The sequence below is a fragment of the Melanostigma gelatinosum genome (assembly GCF_949748355.1).
Source record: "Melanostigma gelatinosum genome assembly, chromosome: 14".
Classification (NCBI taxonomy): domain Eukaryota; kingdom Metazoa; phylum Chordata; class Actinopteri; order Perciformes; family Zoarcidae; genus Melanostigma; species Melanostigma gelatinosum.
The window spans coordinates 17,836,810-17,855,458 of NC_136647.1; the positions used below are offsets into that span (position 1 = coordinate 17,836,810).

At 46.3% G+C, this 18,649-nt stretch overlaps 1 protein-coding gene across 1 annotated transcript in view; it reads right to left on the reverse strand.

Moving 5' to 3' along the window:
- Positions 1 to 3,997: 3,997 nt before the first annotated feature.
- tspoap1 (TSPO associated protein 1) overlaps positions 3,998 to 18,649 on the reverse strand; it is a gene marked incomplete at its 5' end in the record, with an annotated part of 60,125 nt that continues 45,473 nt past the window's right edge. The window contains 14 exons of the mRNA XM_079283145.1: positions 3,998 to 6,484; positions 7,028 to 7,147; positions 7,517 to 7,588; positions 7,690 to 7,808; positions 8,740 to 8,787; positions 9,825 to 9,893; positions 10,751 to 10,919; positions 11,100 to 11,242; positions 13,040 to 13,097; positions 13,740 to 14,534; positions 14,840 to 14,995; positions 15,614 to 15,982; positions 16,593 to 17,069; positions 17,199 to 17,350. Coding sequence (XP_079139271.1) covers positions 6,146 to 6,484; positions 7,028 to 7,147; positions 7,517 to 7,588; positions 7,690 to 7,808; positions 8,740 to 8,787; positions 9,825 to 9,893; positions 10,751 to 10,919; positions 11,100 to 11,242; positions 13,040 to 13,097; positions 13,740 to 14,534; positions 14,840 to 14,995; positions 15,614 to 15,982; positions 16,593 to 17,069; positions 17,199 to 17,350 — 3,086 coding nt within the window. The 3' untranslated portion in view covers positions 3,998 to 6,145. The remainder of the gene's footprint in view (positions 6,485 to 7,027; positions 7,148 to 7,516; positions 7,589 to 7,689; positions 7,809 to 8,739; positions 8,788 to 9,824; positions 9,894 to 10,750; positions 10,920 to 11,099; positions 11,243 to 13,039; positions 13,098 to 13,739; positions 14,535 to 14,839; positions 14,996 to 15,613; positions 15,983 to 16,592; positions 17,070 to 17,198; positions 17,351 to 18,649) is intronic.

An 18,649-nucleotide genomic window follows, 5' to 3' on the forward strand; every position in this document is an offset into this window, starting at 1 on the left:
CGGCACGCACCGAGCTGACATGCAGGGGTGGAAAGTAAACTCGTACATGTACCCAGGTATCGTGCTTAAGTATCATTCTGAGGTACTCTGCTTGAGTATTTCCATTTCCTGCTACTTTATTCTTCTATTCCATCACAATTCACAGAGGAATATTGCACTGTTTTTACTTATATGTGACAGCTATAGAGTGAAAATAACAAGCTGCTGCTGTGAAGAGGAAAAGTGGAAGGGACAAACGTGTTAGCTGACCAACACTTTGAGTTCATATGAGCAGCCGATTTGCAAATCTAAAAGACTCATTTGGAGCGTTAACAAGTGCACACAGGGAGCAGGCTTCTGGTGACCCAGATCAGACTGCACACGACAAGAGCAGCAAAAAGAAGTGAGAGAATCCGTTAAGGTTGTGAAAAGGTGCATTTTATCTGTACATGCAGCACAGGCCCCTCCACTGAACCCCCTCCCCAGGTTAGCATTGTGAGAACCCCCCCCCCCCCCGGTTACAGTTGGACATTTACAAGGAACTGAAACCGGCCGCCTTTCACTTTTGAAATCAAACAGATTACCAACAAGGTGCTGCTGGTAGTGAGTGAGTGACGGAAATGTCGCCTCAACCAGCAAACAAGGCACTTTAAACAATGTTCAAGTGCGTCTGTAACTTGGGACAAAGAGATCCTCTCAGTGCTCTTTCACACAGAAACATGCTTTCAAATTGAAGGATCTGAAATGTAAAAAGGATTTAAGGACAGGAGGAACTAGAGCAGCTCACCCTCTCCTTTAACGGTGTGCTTTGGTGTTTCACAACTGATTTCACCTGAAATAGCAACAAACTGAAATATAGTTGACAACGCTCGTCTGGTAGCTCCTATCGTTTTACACCATCTGAGCTGGAGGGCCTCGCTTCCGCCAAACAGAACTAATGCATGTCATCCATGATAAAATCATCTGACAGAAACGTTTCTTGGAGGACTTTGCCATTCATAGCGAAGGGAAGTCAGCTCATCGGTGAGTTTAACGTGAAACGAGCTGGAAATAGGTCACATCCACCTGATGGGAAAGCTACAGATATGTCCACACCAGTGCGTGTCGTAATGGCCCTCAGCTTCATTATGGCTCCATTACCCAACTTCACGTGGCACTGCGGTGTGGACAGAACTGCACCAAGCTACAGAATGCCCACACGAGTAACAATGACATCATCGCTCGCCGGCACCAAAAAAAAACTGAGCTTGGGCCTCGAAAAGGATTCGATTTGAAGTTAATTAAGCGAAAGGAAATGATTAAAAGATGTTTTTAGTGTTTGTACTCAGAAAGAACAGTGTTTTAATGTTGACACCATCCCGTTTCCCATTCAAGTTTGTGTCACTGTGCTGAGGAACATGCTCTCCTTAGTGGCCGTCAGCATTTTGAAACGGCGCCTGCAGAAGGCAGAGCGCTGAGACGGAAGTGGAGAAGGAGAGCGGCTGTGACTGTTAGACCTCTTCCTGTGGTTGCATCACGTGGTTGTGGAGGCTTCAAAAGGAGACGACGACTTCTTCTTCTTCTTCATCTGCTCCTCGGACCGACAGACAGAAGACACCCCCCGAGAGAGGCTGCCCGGACCGTCGCCACTTGAAACTGCAGAAGAGAAATGGAGGTCGGAGGTAACGTATGCTTGGACGCCGCCGTGTATTTAACGCTCAAACTATTTGTGTCAAAGAAGAGAAGAAGAAAATGCTTTTTATCCGTCAGATAATGAAAGATGTTTAACGTCGTCAACTCATTTCTTTTGAACCTTTCCTCAAGCGACCTCTATTCAGAAGTCCATGAGGAATAAAAAACATTGTACTTAAAACGGAACGCTCTTTTTTTAGTTTTGCTACAGTTATATTATGTATTTGTTGAAGTGTTCAGTGGATCTGCTGGATCTTTTCATTCGCTCCAATTTGTTTCTGAACTGTTAACGAATGTCTGTCGTCATTTCAAAAGACTTCTGAACGCACAAAGTGATCGGGCAGAAAAAGCTTACTCACGCCTGCCAAAATGGCTTCCTGAAGATAGCGCTTCCTCTGGCAGGCCGTTCCGCACCGAGGAGGCAGCTGGAGGGAACACGGTGGGGTGTTTGGGATGATTTTTTGTCACGCACAACAGGCCTTCGTTTAGATTTGAACACTGTGAAAAGAAAACAACCACCATGCATGCGAATGTTTCGAGGGAAAACAGGAAGTGTGCGTTTTTCTGGTTCGACATTAAAGCGAGGGCTGTTGGAGCGTTGAGCCGAGAGGTTTCAGTTTGGTGTCAGAGTGTGGGTCTGGGCGTGGGCGGTTGGTGTGTGTGTGTGTGTGTGTGTGTGCAGCTGCAGACGCAGGTGCAGAAGAAGAGAAGACGGACGACGGAGCAGCAGACGTACAGTGCAGTCATCCATAAAGTAGAAAGCACTACTAAACTCATCGCCACAGTGTAGTGTTTCCTACTTTATGGATGAGTGTACTGTTGGCTTCAGGGGAGAGATGAGAGGCCCGGCCGCGTGGAGCCCCGCGCAGGAAGTCAGAAAAGAGGAAGCTGCTTCGTCTCACGAAGCTACGCGTCGCTCAGAGTGTTGGCCCGGTCGGTTCACATGGGCGGCGCGCGGCGCGGAGCGAAGCTCGCAAACCCTGTCCTCCATTTTATAATTCACCCGTTTCAACTGTCCTGGAAACACAAAACAGCAAAATGAGATAATCATGGACATGTAATCTGTGTGATAATGCAATAAAGATAAAAATAAAAAAAGGGCCTCGTGTCGACTTCTGTTTCCCAGGAACACCACATGCGTCACACACTCTGGTGTTTTCTGTGAAAATATACTTTATTCCTGTAAAAAGATCCATATCGAAAGAAAACCACCACAGTTTCAAGTCAACGAGTCCTCCGTGTAGCTACATCTTCACTTACTCTTCCTCCATCCACAATGTCTGGACATGCAAACTAAAAAAAAAGAAATTATAATAATTCTGAAAAACAATATTAACAAAAATATTTACACATGAGCTTCCAAAAGGGTAATAAAAACATTAATATATAAAAAGGTAAATCTTCCACTTAGAAACAATGAATGCACGCTCAGGGAAGACAAGAGAGAAAAAGAAAAGGTTTCCCGCGCTGTATGAAAATATACCACAAGTCCCAACACTGTTCATTATATACACACAGCGTATTTTCCACTGCGTCGACAAGTCGGCCCTGGAAACACATGAATATGACAGTAACATAAATAAGGCTGAACATGGGTACGACATTGGTATGCATGCAGTCAATGAACATCCTGTAAACAACATAATGAGACTAAACCAGGTCTGCTCGTAAGGCTAAATATGACAGACTAACACACTACCTACGGGGCTCTAGGTCCTAACTCACCACAGAAGCAGCTGGAGGAATACTTGTGTATTTGAAGGCCGTCAAATACAAGAGCAGTACAAATATTCGCTGTACATTTCGGCAACTTTTGAGCATCCGACCCTCTTTAAAAAAAAAAGAAGAAAACACACAGCACAGCCCCAGTCTTCCTCTGGCCCGGCTATCTCACATCTAAAGTGTCTTTGTGGATCCGCCCTCCTCCCTCTGGCTCTTGGCATCGTCGTGCTGCCTTTATGTCTTCATGTACAAATAATTAAAACATTCATGACATCAAAGAAACAAATGTGTCGTTAGGTGTGCCTCCGCCAACAACAGGGGTGAAATCAGGTCTGACCTATAAAAGGACGACGCTCTGCGCTTCGACCCGGATTAGCCCACTGAACCCCCCGACCTCACCGCTGCCGGATGCTCGGCCTCTCGTCGCTATGGTAACGGGCAAAGCACCTACGATTTTGGCATATTTCTGCAGCTTCTGACAGCCAGAGTCAACGGGCGGCTCGGCATCGATGAGAAACTACAAGTGAAAACCTGAGAAGTTACCGAACAGATAGCAGACCCAATCAGAACCACTGGACGTGTTGTCACGGACCAACACGCTCAGCAATAAGGCCTGGTCCCACACACACACACACACACACACACACACACACACACACACACACACACACACACACACACACACACACACACACACACACACACACACACACACACTGAATTCTTGTACTACATCTTAATGCCAGTGAAGCTGTCTCACACCATGATGCGTCCATGTTTTGTTCCAGTATTGCAGAGCACAATGCGCGATATTGCTAAAGTTCTATTATTTAGCTTCAACCAAACTTCGACCAAATTTGATGATGCAAATGTGTGGACACAATAAATGCCGCGCTCGACGCTGTTAAGCCTGTCTGACTCAATGCTCTCTCTCTCTCACACACACACACACACACACACACACACACACACTTCAATAAACTCAAACATGGAGGCAAAAGAAAAGATACAACTTATCACAGTAGCGACATTAAATCCGAGCGAGTGTTGTTCCCACATGCTACGTTCAAACCGTAATGAATCCCAAAAGCTGATAGAGTGCATGTTATTAACGTCAGCAGTGCTCAGGACACGGCTTCACTCTCATCTGCATATCTAATGAATCAAGGAATACTTTCAGTATTGTGGTTCTGGAGTGTTAATGAGCATGCGCTGCTATCGATTAATCAATTAGTCCGGAGGTCTTCAAACGGTCCACAGCTGAACCCAGTGGAAACATTCTACATGTTTACATCCCCTGAAGCCCCGAGAATCATGGGAAATGTAGTTCAAAATGTTAGAGCAAGCCATGAGAATGAACTTTTTCAATACTTCTTTGACAGTTCTAAGGCTCAGAATGTGGGTAGTATATTTTTGGAACCCCAACAGTCTCCTCTATCAATCCACAGACACATAATCATAATAAAATCAAACTAATCTTTTAGGCTGTAGCAGTTGTCTTGATTTTGACCAAGGGGGGTGGGGCACACTGTCCGACTTTGAAAACCTCTGGATTAGTCGATGGAGAGAAAACGGATTATTTTGATAACCAATAATCATTTCAGAAAAAACAGCAAATATCTGATGGATTTAAGGTTCTCAAATGTGAGAATTTCCTTTTGTTCCCTCGTCTTACATAATAATAAACTGATTTTCTTTGGGTTTTGAACAGTTGGTGGGAGAAAACAAGACCCTCCATGACATCCTGCATGTTTTACAGGTCAAACCATTAATCAATAAAGACTCAATGACAATCATTAGATGCAGCGCTACTAGCTAACAGGAGCCTACTGATCGCCAGATACTACGTCATGCTTTCTCTTTCTCTCTCTCTCAGACAGAAATATGAAGCATGCAACATTTAGGCCAAGTGTGACTGTGTTAGTGTCTGACAAAGGCATCTTGTTTTCAGTCTCATCAGTGGACACACACGGACACACACATCAAAGAAGTTCAACCCTTCACAATCTTTACCTTCAATAAACAATCTCTACTGTTAACCTCAAAGCCCCACAACTAGTTAGATCTAAACTACCGTCTCTGACCGCTCTAACATGACTAAGCCTCCTGCCCGGACGTCACTTCATGCGATGCGGTGATGGTGAGGGCACGAGTCGGACACCAAATAAATAACACGTTCTGTACAAAGTACTGTATAAATACTGAAAGACGAGAGAAACACAGGTGAGGGGGACGAGCAGACGGGTATTTAAAATACATCCGATCGGGACGGACAGTGCATTCTTCAGTCACACGGAGGAAGAGACAGACTGCTGCTGCTGTTCATTTGCTTCAAATAAATAAAGTGGCACCAGTACATGAACATTAGAGCTAATGTCTGAGCTGCTGTTCCACACCGTTCTGTATCCAGCTGTTCGAAATAGAACCGATCCGTGAAGAGACAACCGAGTGTGTTACATCAAGCATCGAAGCCTGCCGAGTTGAACCTTTTGCAAATGCTTATTAGGTAGTATTTAGAGAATATATTTGCGTTTGCACACTTCAACATGCACTTCGACATGCTAGTGTGATGCTGGAAGCAGGGCGTCGATGCACTCCAATATTTACCAGCTGCTAGCAGTACTCTAAGGCAAATGTATAATTACTGACGGTTGACGCATCGGTTATTAGATCCGATGGCCCCGAACCGCACCGGCTACCAACCGAGAGCGACTGTGACGATAGAAAAAGTGCTTTCAATGTGACGCGGGTGTTCTGAGTCAGATGTACCGACTCAATCTTTCTTGCTGGATCCCAGCTTTTTGAACAGCTTCTTGCCTTTGGAGAAAAAGCCTTTCTTCTTCTTGACCGGCGCAGAGCGGTCCGTCTGCGCCGGGCTGTCTGCTGGAAGGGGGGCCAGAGGGGCGCAGCAGGCCTCCGCTGCTGCTGGACCCGGAGCAGGGGCCGGAGCGGGGCCCGGGTCTGACGCGGGGCTCGCGGTGGGTGCCAGTTTGGGTGGCGGGTCCGTGTGCTCTGTTGGGTCTGGGAAAGGAGTTTCTGTTTGGGGGGGAGAAGCCTCTTCTAGGGTTGAGGGCTCAGGATCTTGTGGCTCCGCAGAAGTCGTTCGGGGACCCTTCAGGAAGAGAGTCAGAACTTTTAGAACAAACATATTAAACAATATCTAAAGCTAAGTTAGGGTTGAAAGTTTAACACCAAAAGGGAAATACAAGGATAGGACAGACGCACACAGAGGAGGAGGCAGTGGATGTGAGATCTCAACTTCTTGACCCGTGTTTTGATGAACTAAAACCAGGTGCAGGACGACAGGTGGAGGGAAGAGGACATAAACGGGGACACTAGTGGTGATCACTGAGCCGCTAGAGTCCGATCTGAAAACACTTACGATCAAGTCTCGAAGTGTACACTTCGTTTCTGCTTCTGCAAAAGGCCATGCAGGAAATAGTGGGGCAAAAGAAATGTGACAGGGCAGAAATTAAAGAAACGCAACAGAAAATCACAGCAACCAGACGCTGAAAATACATGAAAAGAAAAGAAGTCAAAAATAACTTTTTAATGTCAGTGATTTGTGAAAACGAGGCGTAACGTATGCCTGCAGGCATCGCCCACGGTTCCAAACACAGAAGTGCATGCTCGGCGGACAGACGTGCTAAGCCACCTGTGATTCTCTGCGGGGTTCGGGTCCGGGCTGAGCAGACTGAGGTGTGGCTGGAGCGTCCTCTGGGACGGCCTGCAGGAAGTTGGAGGGCACCAAGCCGGTGAGTCCATTCAAGTCCCCCTGAAGAAAGAACAAGGAGGACACGAGGGCGCCTTTCAACAACTGTGAACCCATACGCTGTCATTTTCTATTCGTCAATCAACAGACATTTAATCAACAAATATTTCCATAATCGATTAATCATTCAAGTCATTTTTCAAGCGAAAATGTTGATGGGTCCAGGTTCATAAATGTAAGAATGTTATTTTCATGGGTCTTACATTACAGCAAATCTAATAGTTTTGGATTTTAATCGGACTAAACAAAACATACGACGATGTTAAATTGGGCTTTAAGAAATAATGAACACTTTTCATTGTTTTTGATGTTTTGAGACCAAACGACGAATCAGTAATGCAAAATAATAGTTATATACAGCCCTGCTCTTACGTAGAAGAAGCCATCTTCGTCCATGTCACCAAACACATGGATGACGTCTCCGGCACTGAAGGTCAGCTCAGCCTGAATCCCGTCATGAAAGAAGGAGGCAGATAATGAGCAACAACTAGCACATGTAATGTGCCGTAGTCTGGGTAAACAAAAAGACATTATGCACGTCTGACCTCTATGTCAGTGTTGGGGGAGCTCTCTCGTGGATCGTAATCAAAGATGGCGACCATCCTGCGAGCTCCTGGGGCCGGGTTCCCCACAGCTGCTGCAGCGGGGGCAGTCTGGCTGGGATCTGTCATTCAAACGGGGGGGGTGGGGGTGGGGGGACATGCTGATAGTTAGAGGAGTAACAGCTCATCAGCATGCAGCTCATCGTGACCGACTCACTCAGCGTCATGCTAAGCTGAGGAAAAGTCACACCACTGCAGTCAAACACATGGAAATAAGGAAATTAGGAATTAGGAGTGAGAGTTAGCATTTTTTTTATTTTCATTGGAAAAGCTCCTTGGGCTGTAAGAAATGAAGAGAACAGAAATGATGGAATGATTAATATGATGCCACGTTGAACTGTAAAATGAAAAGGGGAGTTAGGAGAAGGGCCTGCTTGACATGACTGGGGGTTCGTGAAGAAATTGAAGGGACTCGCGTCATATCTTCTTATGTTTTTGTGTCCGAGTGACTCATTTGGACACCAATATTTGAGCGTGGTCCAGTATTGAGTGAGGAGTTGAGCGATTACATTACAATCCGTTGAGCGGCTGCCATCTCCAGCGTTCTCCTTCAATACTGCACGTTCAAAGTTGTTGTCCTCATTCGTCACTTAAACAGAAAAACATGTGAAACTAGAGTCCAAGTAGAACAAAAAGGAGGCTACGTGTCAAGAAGAAGACATTCGATTTGGCAATTGAATTCATGCTGCTCTCAAAAACCAAATATATTGTTTCTATTATTCCTTCCAACACAAGGAACGTGCGTTCTTTTTTAGAAGTCTGTTGTTGAGGATCTTTAAAAAAGGTAAAATTCTTCAGTATCCCCCTAAATGATCAAACAGTCCCTAATCAGGATGAATGAAGGTGAGCCCCGGCGTTATCAGCAGTCCAACCGATAAGGAAGAAGGTCACAAATGGCACGCAAATGCATGAAACGCCAAGTAAACACATGCGGTCCTCCGGTGGACGTAGAGAGGGTCGACATGCAGAGGAGTCAACGTGCTCACTACAAACCTTGGCTGGAGGAGTCTACGCTCTCCTCCCAGAGTGCGGCAGACTCCACTGGAAAAGACGAGGTGCGGGAAGAGAGCATAGACACGATCACAGAATGACACCAGACCTCACAGGCCAAAGAACGACCCTACAGTATCAAGTCTCAGTCGTCACACAAAAGGCACAGATGGAGATCAGAGGGGATGGATGGCTCAACAGGAGAACTCCAGGTGATCATGCAATGCAGTTGTGATATCGGAGCAGAATACCGGCCAAAAGGACTTTCTTTTAGCAATAAGCATCAGACTGCCACTAGTGCCGGACCGAATGTCGTTCTTTACATACGAAGCTTCTATAGAGGCATTTGAACAAAGCTTTGAATGTAAGTCGTCATTAAACTAATAAAAGTGTTTTTGTTATTGTGGATATATAAATATCGTGTATGGTGCTGTTACATTGCTGCTAGACTTTAATACAGGTGCGGGCCTCCAACTGGTGGCCGGCGGGAGAGCAAACTGTTTTTAGAGCACAGGGAAAATGTTTTTAAAAGGCTAAACGCCAACAAATATTCAATTAAAATAAAAATATGCTGTAAAATGTTTAGAACTTGTCATGTTCAATAAATCTTGACTTCTCTGGAGTTTTTGGACTATTCGGTGCGACCGTAACAGCCACATTCTGCTGCTTTGTCTGCAATGTATTACATGAATATCAATGAAAGCTGACAGGACTGACTCAGTACTCATGTACGTGGCTTTTTAACATTGATGAAAAAAATAAAATCATAAAAAGGTTAGCCTGTGAAGAGATGCAATGACTCTGAAGAGCCTGTGGCCCTGAGAAGGAAAGTGGCCCACTAAGCCTTACTTATAGAATATGGAAGCACTGTAGAGAGCTGTCATAGTGCTAGTACTCTGCCAGGCTGCTGGGAAGCGGTCTGATTTCATAACTACAGTAGCTGACCTAAAGAAATCCCCCCTGGTCGCTGAGTGAGAAGCAGCAACTGAAAGAGCAAAAAGCTAAAGTGAAAGAGACAGAAAGAGAAGCAAACCAGAGCAGAGAGTGAAGGAGGGAGGTGGGAAGCCGCAAGCTGCAGCGAGACACACCTTTCTTGGATCGTCTCGGTTTCGGCGGTGGAACCGGGCGACGCGGAAGCTGTGCGTGTGTGCGAGAGCCTTTATGGGGTTTTAGAAAGGAAAACCAAAAAAAAATAATAAAAAAATGATGCAATATTTGAGAGAAGCAGACCAGACAAAAAGTAGACAATGAAAAGCCAGCGAAGAGCAATTTAAACAAAGACAACCAGTGAGCAGCAGACACAGAACAAGTGGAAGTGAAAAGGTTAAACCATCAGTTACACCGCTCTCTGGGTAGAAAGCAGGAAACAGAAGCAAAGTGTCAGCTTGATTTCGCTGCTCGACTCGCCGCGGGCAAACACTTTGACTTAAGTTCTTTCTCTTTTTAGACGCCTGCTTGAGAGCGAAGTCAGTGACTGAGAATAGATGGTTATGCTTTCCTTAACAGCAACAAGAGTGAACAAAAAGCACTAAAAACATACAAAGGAATGCCACGGGGGAAAGTTTTGGATTCATTTTGGATTCAGTTCAACTGAGCTTTCTCTGTGCTTCCTGCTGGATCAACAGGTCAACAGGCCAGAGGGAGCGTTTACATCTCCTCTCATCTGGGGGGAAAAAAAGCTTTCGCTGTTTCCCCGATTAACTGCAGACAAAAAATATGACAACTTTACACAGCTGGCCAATTTGAAGACTAGGGAAATGAAAAATGGATATTTTAGGTGTGGATTCTGCAACACTTGCGCTGCTATTTTTCACTTACCACTTTAAACACAAACAGCGGGGATACATAACGAGTGGAACATTACAATTCACACCTATGGTAAAGGATGTACTCGCCTCCAACTGTAACACACATGTAACGGCACACAACGTGATTACGATTCACACGGAACGCACCGTTTCGTCATTTGGTCCTAAATCTGCCTCCAGGCACGTGTTCAGACAGCTCCACCTACCTATCTTCTCCATGGAGGCCGCTGTGGACAAGAAGCCCTGCCGCAGAAGCTGCTGCCGGGTCTCCTCGTCCTCCACCTGGATCTCAGACACCATGTTACACGGCACGTAGCCCAGGTGACCGCCGCACTCGCCGCGGTAGAACCCGTCTGCGTCTTTATCTCCATGAACCTGCGGAGAGGAGTAGATCAAAGTTACAGGGGGGGGGGGGGGGGGGGGGGGTTCAAAATGACTCATGGGAGAACCAATATCTACAGTGTGCATATCTAACCATGTGCCCCCCCTAATGTGAGCTCATGTGCATGATTGTGGAGGTGGTTCCAGTAGCGTCGGAGCTGTGTGGGGACGTACTTTGATGATCTGTCCTTCAGTGAAGGGCAGCTCCTCCTCGGCAGCGTCAGGATTGGGTGACATAGTGGCCGGATCGTAAGGGAAGAGGGCCACAAAGATGCGTATGTCACCATCTCTTTTGATCTTTGGTGAATCAACACCACCTGCACACACACACACACACACACACACTTATATACAAGTGTCTTTCCTTTTGTTTAGAGAAGTGCAGAGTTGAAAGCACTGTTTCTATCTAAGTTGAAATGAAGAGTTATCATATATAATGACGCCTCAGCATTTCACTGCACAAAAACCTCAATAACGTAAATAATGATATATATATATATATATACACATACACATCTTATATATGTCATTTGCAGTAAATATCACAATATTAAACGTGTATTTTAATGTTTCATAAGTAAGTCGGAAGATAGCAAGCACAACTCACCCATCTTTTAGTGTTAATGGAAGTTTTTTCATAAATCTAAATATTAACTTTCATACTCAAAATTCAGATTTTCTTTTACTAATAAAATACATCTATGCGAACTTAGAATATTCATTGACAGCCCTCCTGGTTTTGTTTTAAGCTCGTCATAATTCCTTGTCTTTGTCGATGCACGATATTATAAAAGTTTTTGTCTTTTTGTTAACTTAGCCTTTCAAAAACGTGTGTCGGTTTATCGTCACTACTGTCACACTACGCAATAGCTCGCAATGAGCTCTGCTAATAGCAGAGCCAGCTCGCCCCTCCCCCCCCCCCCCCCACCAACTGCAACGCTGCTGTGAACAGTGAGCACATGCAAGTCCTTAAAAGAGGTAATCAAGCTAAACCACTGATCCTAAGCTGTGTGAGCCGTTTGACAAACGTGCACTCCTTCATGATCTGCAGCGAGCGAGCACCAGGGGAACACTCACCGGGTCTGACCCACTCTCTAATTTGAATGTGAAGAAGTTTACTGACAACACAGAGGCAAACAATAAATAAATAAATAAATACAATTATATATATATATATAAAAAATAAAAAATAAATATATATATATATATATATATATATATATATATATATATATATATATATATATATATATATATATATATATATATATATATATATATATATATATATATATATATATGAGAAGGTGCAGCTTCACAGCTCGTGCAAAGCAGCCTTTAAATATGTCTGGTAGCACGGTCTACCGCACAGCAGATAGAGGTGTGACACCGGTGTGGTTAAAAGCATTGCCACTGTAGCCTCGACACATTGTAGAGCCGTAGTGCGACTTTAAGCTGCGCTGGAGAGCGCTGTTCTCGATCTCATTCGGGAGAATCAGCCCATCTGTGGCAAAAGTCACGGGCCGCCGACTTGCACACTTTCACATCCTCACTGATTTTCCAGTTGATAGGACAGAACTTCTCCCCGCTCCCTTCCTCTATCTGCGTGCACGTGTGCACATATGCTTTTCTGTGCACCCACACACACACACACACACACACACACACACACACACACACACACACACACACGTGCCCGTTTGTTACCGCCGCAGCAACTGAGGAGGAACCCAGTGAGGGAGAGAAAGAGGGGCGCTGGTACCTCCTCACTGCAGGCCGTGTCTTTGCTGGCTAACCGAGGTTACTATTTTAGTGTCTGTCACTTCCTCCTGTCATGACAAGCCACTTTGAGTTAAGCCGGTTCTCAGCTTAGCAGGCTCTCTCCCACTTCTTCTCTGCAGCTACCGCACCTCCTCCACCCTGACCAACCCCCCCCCCCCTCCCTTCCTACGTGAGGTGCTAATCTGACTACCTTCGTGTGAGAGAGGGGGAGCCTTGCCAACAGAAGGCACAGGTGTGTCAGCATCAGACCGCTGCACCGTTTCAGTAAAGAGAGAGAAAGACACGGAGAGATGGAAAAAAAACAGAAGACAAAAGAGGAAAGAGTCTCTGACCTTTGAGTTGCCTGGCCTGCGATGGACCTGCCTCCGCTGGAGGGATTTGGCCGGGCTCCTGCTCGACATACAGCAAAAGAAACAAGACAATAAGAGAAACCCTCTAACAGAGAAAACAACAGAGGAAATGGACTGAAAATGCAGCCGTTCTTTTTCTTGAACAACATTCAATAATCTATGCTTCATCCGATGATAACCCATTTCAATAGTTACTTATTTCAGTAATGATCGAAACCTCATGCAACCCCACGGTTTCCAACATTCTACTGTTTCCACATGAAGACCTTGTTTTGTTGCATTGCGGTGGTGTTAGCGGATACAGACCGAAGCACATCCACTGTAAGCTAATGCAGGACAAGGCAGACTACTTAAAGACACGAGCTGAGTGGCTTTCAAGGTGAAGGAGAAAATGATTGCAACAGGAAGTAGTGCAGTTAGACAGAGGGAGAACGGAGTCACAAAACCGTACAAATATTAAACGTCTGAAGGAACTGGGTGATGATGGACTGAATAAACTGTATTTTTCTTGCTTTTGAAACAGCAAAATATGCCACAAACTGTGCTACCGAACGTCTCTCTGTCCACTGCTGCTGCGGTGATGATGGAAAACGTAGCTGTCTACCGATCGATGGCGTTAAGTGATATCCACTAAAGCACTCAGAGCGCCAGATCTACGCTGCTACGCTGCTGTACAGGGAGAGGAAGGGGGCTGGCCTGCAGCAACATTTACCAGCGGGTCGGCCTGCATCCCCCAGCGGTGAGCAGGTCTGCTGGGCTCCGTTTGAGCCCCCTCTACCCACCACTCAGATCCCACCTCCCCCGGGCCGCCGTCGTCATCGGTGCCGTACTCCAAGTCGATCTCTTCACCGGGACCGATGGGCGGCCTCTGAGCCTGTGCCGTTTTGCTGACCAGGTAGGGTGTTGGCGGGTTGGGACCATGTCCGGTGTCGACTGCCACGGCGACAGCCATCTGACTCCTGAGCATGGCCTCCCTCCTAAGGCGGTCCCCTAGCCCTTTGAGCAGTGCTCTGTCTTTGCTGGTGGTGGGGGTCAGCTGGGGAGGACAGCGGGCCCGCCTGCTGCTGAGACCCTCATATAAACTCGGGTCTTGTTCTTCGGGATAACTGATGGTGTCAACTGTGTCTGCGTAGTGCACCCTGTGCTGCGTCCTAGGCCTGACCTGCCTGAGTAAAGGCTCTGCGGTTGGGGATCTGGGATCCCTGTTGTAGTGGTGGTGGTGAGGGGGGAAGTGTGGGTGTGGGTTGGGGTGATGCTGGGGTGCGCAGTGGACGCGCTCCGAGTCTCTAGGGCAGAGGTGGCCGGGCCTGGGCCAAGGCTGACTGCGTTGGTTTGAAGGCTCTTCTATAATGCTGTCTTCCTGTTCGGTCACCTCGGGAACGCCGAACAGCTGCTCGTGGTGTTGGACCTGAGCCGGCAACTTGAGGATCTTCTCTAGTACCTCCTCATCACTGTCTGGAGGCTCCAAGTTGCGCGACTACGCCGCCGAAAGGTCAAAGCAACCAAGAGGCGATTGGTGAAGGTGGGACGGGAAATCATATCGTTCAGTGAAAATAAGGGAAGTGCAGACGAAACAGAGGACAAGCCGGTCATGCAGAGGAAAGAGAAAAGAAAGAAGAAAGGATCTCAAACAAGCATGATTAAAAATATGAAAGAATGCCACTGAAGGCCGACTGAGCTATGCAAGACAAACTGAAAGAAGCATGTGTCATTCGAAAAAGCAGAACTCACAAAGTGCCCGTGCAAATGGCCACAAACTATGCAGTGCACTGTCTCCTTTACCCTGTTGGCTCTGAATATGTAGCCCCGGGCCTGTGCGTCTCCGAGGTGGTCAGAGTAAAGGTCCTCCTCCTCCTCCTCCAGGATGTCGGACAGATCTGACCGGCTGTTGTCTGCGTTGTAGTCGCCGGGAGGCTCCACGAGCCCTCTGCTGTAAGTCTGCAATCAAAAAACGTCAACACACGGAAAAAATATCCAATTCATCCGACATTCTAAACCCTTATTAGTCATCCTCATTAGATAAATATCGACAAAAATGAATAGATCTGCAAGTTAAACGAGAACATGTTGCAGATACAAAGGCACACTTGAAACAAAGCTGTATTAATAATACATACGGCTGCCTGGCATCGGCCCAATGCTTTTACCTTTGAAAAACAGCACTGGTAAGAGAAATATGATACAAATAATGATGTTGGCTTTCCTAATGCGAGAGCAGATGTCAAGAGAGACATGCTCTCAACTTTGCATGATGCATTGTCTCCATTAATCCATCAGGATTAATAAATTGCTTTACAAGCAACAAATACTTTGCAAATAAATGGGTATATTTTAATTAGGGTTTCTGCAGGTTCAACAAGTTAAATGTAAGATGTCGCGTGCTGACTGCCATCCACAGTAGCTACTACACTGACTATGGATAAGAACTTCATACATCCCAACTTTAATTGGTGAATTAGACTATTGGAATTAATTATACAACACCTCTGGAGGGTTCAACCCCCTCGTCAGTTTTCTAGTGACGAGTAAACTATTTGTCAACAAATCAGTGCTGACCTGCTGCGTGCTACAGTACGCTGGCTCTTGGTCCTGTCTCAAGAACTCCTCCATGGACACCAAGCGGGAATTCTCTTGATCCTCCTCTGCTTCGGACTCCAGCGGTGAGCTGCTGGGGGGTCGGTGAAGGTTGATGTCCAGAGGATTAAGGACGCCTGCGATCGGGGCTTTGGGTGGGGAAGGGATGCGCACGGGGCTCCCGAGCTCGGCACCGGGGTCCTCGAGGAACTCTACCATAAATGGGAAAGGGCGTATCATTCCGGGGCCGCTGGTGTCTCTGTGCTGCTCCAACACGGCTGCTGTTGCTGGTACTTGTGCAGTTGCTGCTACTGGAGGAGGTGGTGAGGTGGAGGGAGAGGTCACTTTTACCTGAAGACGAGAGAGATGGTCAATACAACACAAATTAACGTTCAATTCCAATTATTCCAGATATTAGTGGTGAATCGTTTGTTCGCGGTGGGCCACACCACTCAGCCTATATTGTTTTACATTTTGGCACATTGGCAGCATTAACAGTCTGCCGAATTAGCAGTTCCTGTTTGCACTGAACCCATCGATGAACGGACAGTTATTGTGGAATAGAAACTTAAACACGAGACGACTCTCAGGCGTGTTCCGGGGAAATATTCTATGACTTCTAAGCGGACGTTTATTCGTGATGGAGAAAGCAGATAATGATATCCGACCTAAAAGATGAATGTCTGTGTTCAGATGTGTCGGATATTGCAGGAATCGGCTGTTTGGGATTTAACGGTACCTTCCCTGCCTCCATGGGCTTCCAATGCTGCAGCTCCAACTGCCGACTGTGTTCATAAGCTGCTCAAACTACCATTACTAACTTCCAGTTGGTTTTAGAACAACCGACGTGCACCTGTCCCTTCACTTCATGCAGTATCTTTGCCTCACGTCTCCCTCTTATACTCCCTTCAACCCGCATCAACATCTGGAGGCGAGTTGGAGGATGACGAGTGAGGATTACCTCTAGCGTAACGGTGGAGGCTATTGGTAATGTGGCCTCACGTACAGCCAAGGCAGCAGCAGAGGAGGGGTTGGCCCAGGCGTTCACGTATGAAGCCGAGAAGAGAAGGTCATCTGGGTGGAGGGCTCGAGGAGGGTTGGCAGCAGCCTCCACTGTGAGGCCATGGATATTTGTGTCCGATGACAAAGCGCTGGGCAGCACGGAGACTTTGGCGGCGGAGTTGCCGTAGGACGGCGGCGAGGGCAGGTGGCTGCAGCCTGTGGGGGTGCAGGGCTGGGGTTGCACCACTTGAGCGGCGGTGGCTGGACCTGCCATGATGGCGGCCAGCTTGGAGGGCACATTGACTGGCAGAGAGTCGCAGGACTCCCCGTGGGCGGACATGGTGCGGAGAGTGAGCTCCCGAGCGGCCAGCAGGGACTGCATCTGAGAGGGGCCCAGCAGGGCACTGCCGGCTGTTGGGGAGGACACCTCCAGCACCTGGAATGGGAGAAAGACAGGTACATCTTTTCTTTTAAAACTGCACAGCAGCTCCCAAAACGCAATATACTGAAACCAAACCGCAATGCACCGCTTGGCAACACGTAAAAAAAACCTTAAAGTTCTTGCCTTTTTCTTGTCAGCATATATAGTGTATCCAGTGACACGGACTCCGTTGGAGGTCCCGGCAGCATCGATAGTGACCGGCAGCCAGCTGATGAGGGCAATGCCCGGGGAGGGGCCGTGCTCCAGCTGTACATCTAGAGGAGCATCAGGCGGTCCTGCAGGCATTGGAAGCATCACACCACGGCCAGCGGCAAGCAAAAGAGAGAGAAACATTTTCATATTATTATAGGATCAAGTGATTCACAATTGAAATTACAGTGTTTGGGATAAGAAATGAATATCACAACGGGAATATAATGCTACGGATTTAAAAAAAAGCGCCATCTAATACTGAGCAGAGGTCTTCAACAGGGGGTCTGCGAGAGTTTTGGTTGATTAGACCAAAAATTATTATTTTTCTCTAAACATGAATGTGTCCATTATTTTAATAGTTAAGCATTGTATGAAAGATAACGGGTCTGTTTATGCATAGCAGTGGCACTAGTATGCCATCACTTATTTTTAGTTTCCACATTTATGTTTGAAGTAAAAACATCAGTTTGAATAGCTTGTATGATGATTATCATGCAATTGCCAATGTTGATATTGGCATTGGTATCAGCTGACAAGGTGTGTTTATAAATGGCAGTGGCACGGCCTCCCTACTCACTGTACCTTGCACATGTTTAAAATAAAAACATGAATATATGAACCTGTGTATTATTTGAATAGCTTAGTGTTGAATGCACAATAAAGAGGTATGTTTATACGTGGCACTAGGCCCAGTTTAATATAAAACACAATTTTATACAATATATATAGTCGGGGGTCCCTGCTTCATCTCTCTATCAGTTTGGGGGTCCTTGGCCTGAAAAACATTGAAGACCCCTGCTCTAGAGGGACATTAAGACATTTAGAAACCATATACCTGCGTTCCCAGAGTGTGGGCATGAAACTTAAGCAAATTTCAACGATTATTTCGAGAAACACAACTCAAATTTAATACGACACGGATCACAAATAAGCATCTAAGATTCATTCATGAAAAACAAAAACAAAGAGTAGATTAGAAGGAGCGGAGTGGCAATATGGTGCCACAAACAGATGCCAAACAGTGTTTGCAGTTAGCCACATCCGTTCACAGGAAATTCCGATTCTTTGAGCGTCCCCTTTTAGTCTCGCACAAAGTTTTGTTGGAAAGCCAGGAACGAGAAAATGCGAAGGGAACCTCAAGATCTAATAAATACCAACTTGCCATCATAATAAAACCCTACTTCCTCATCTACAGGAGTACTTGATCGAGGTAGAGGACGGCATCTGCCGTGACCAATCGAGTCACCCGTTTCCCTTCTCTTTGAAGTGATGCATTCTGTGCCATGGTGCTGTGGCTAATGAACAAGAGAGAGACGACTCAGAGCAGCTCTCATTAATAAACTGATGTCCTTGTGTGGGAGGTACAGAATCACCACCACTGA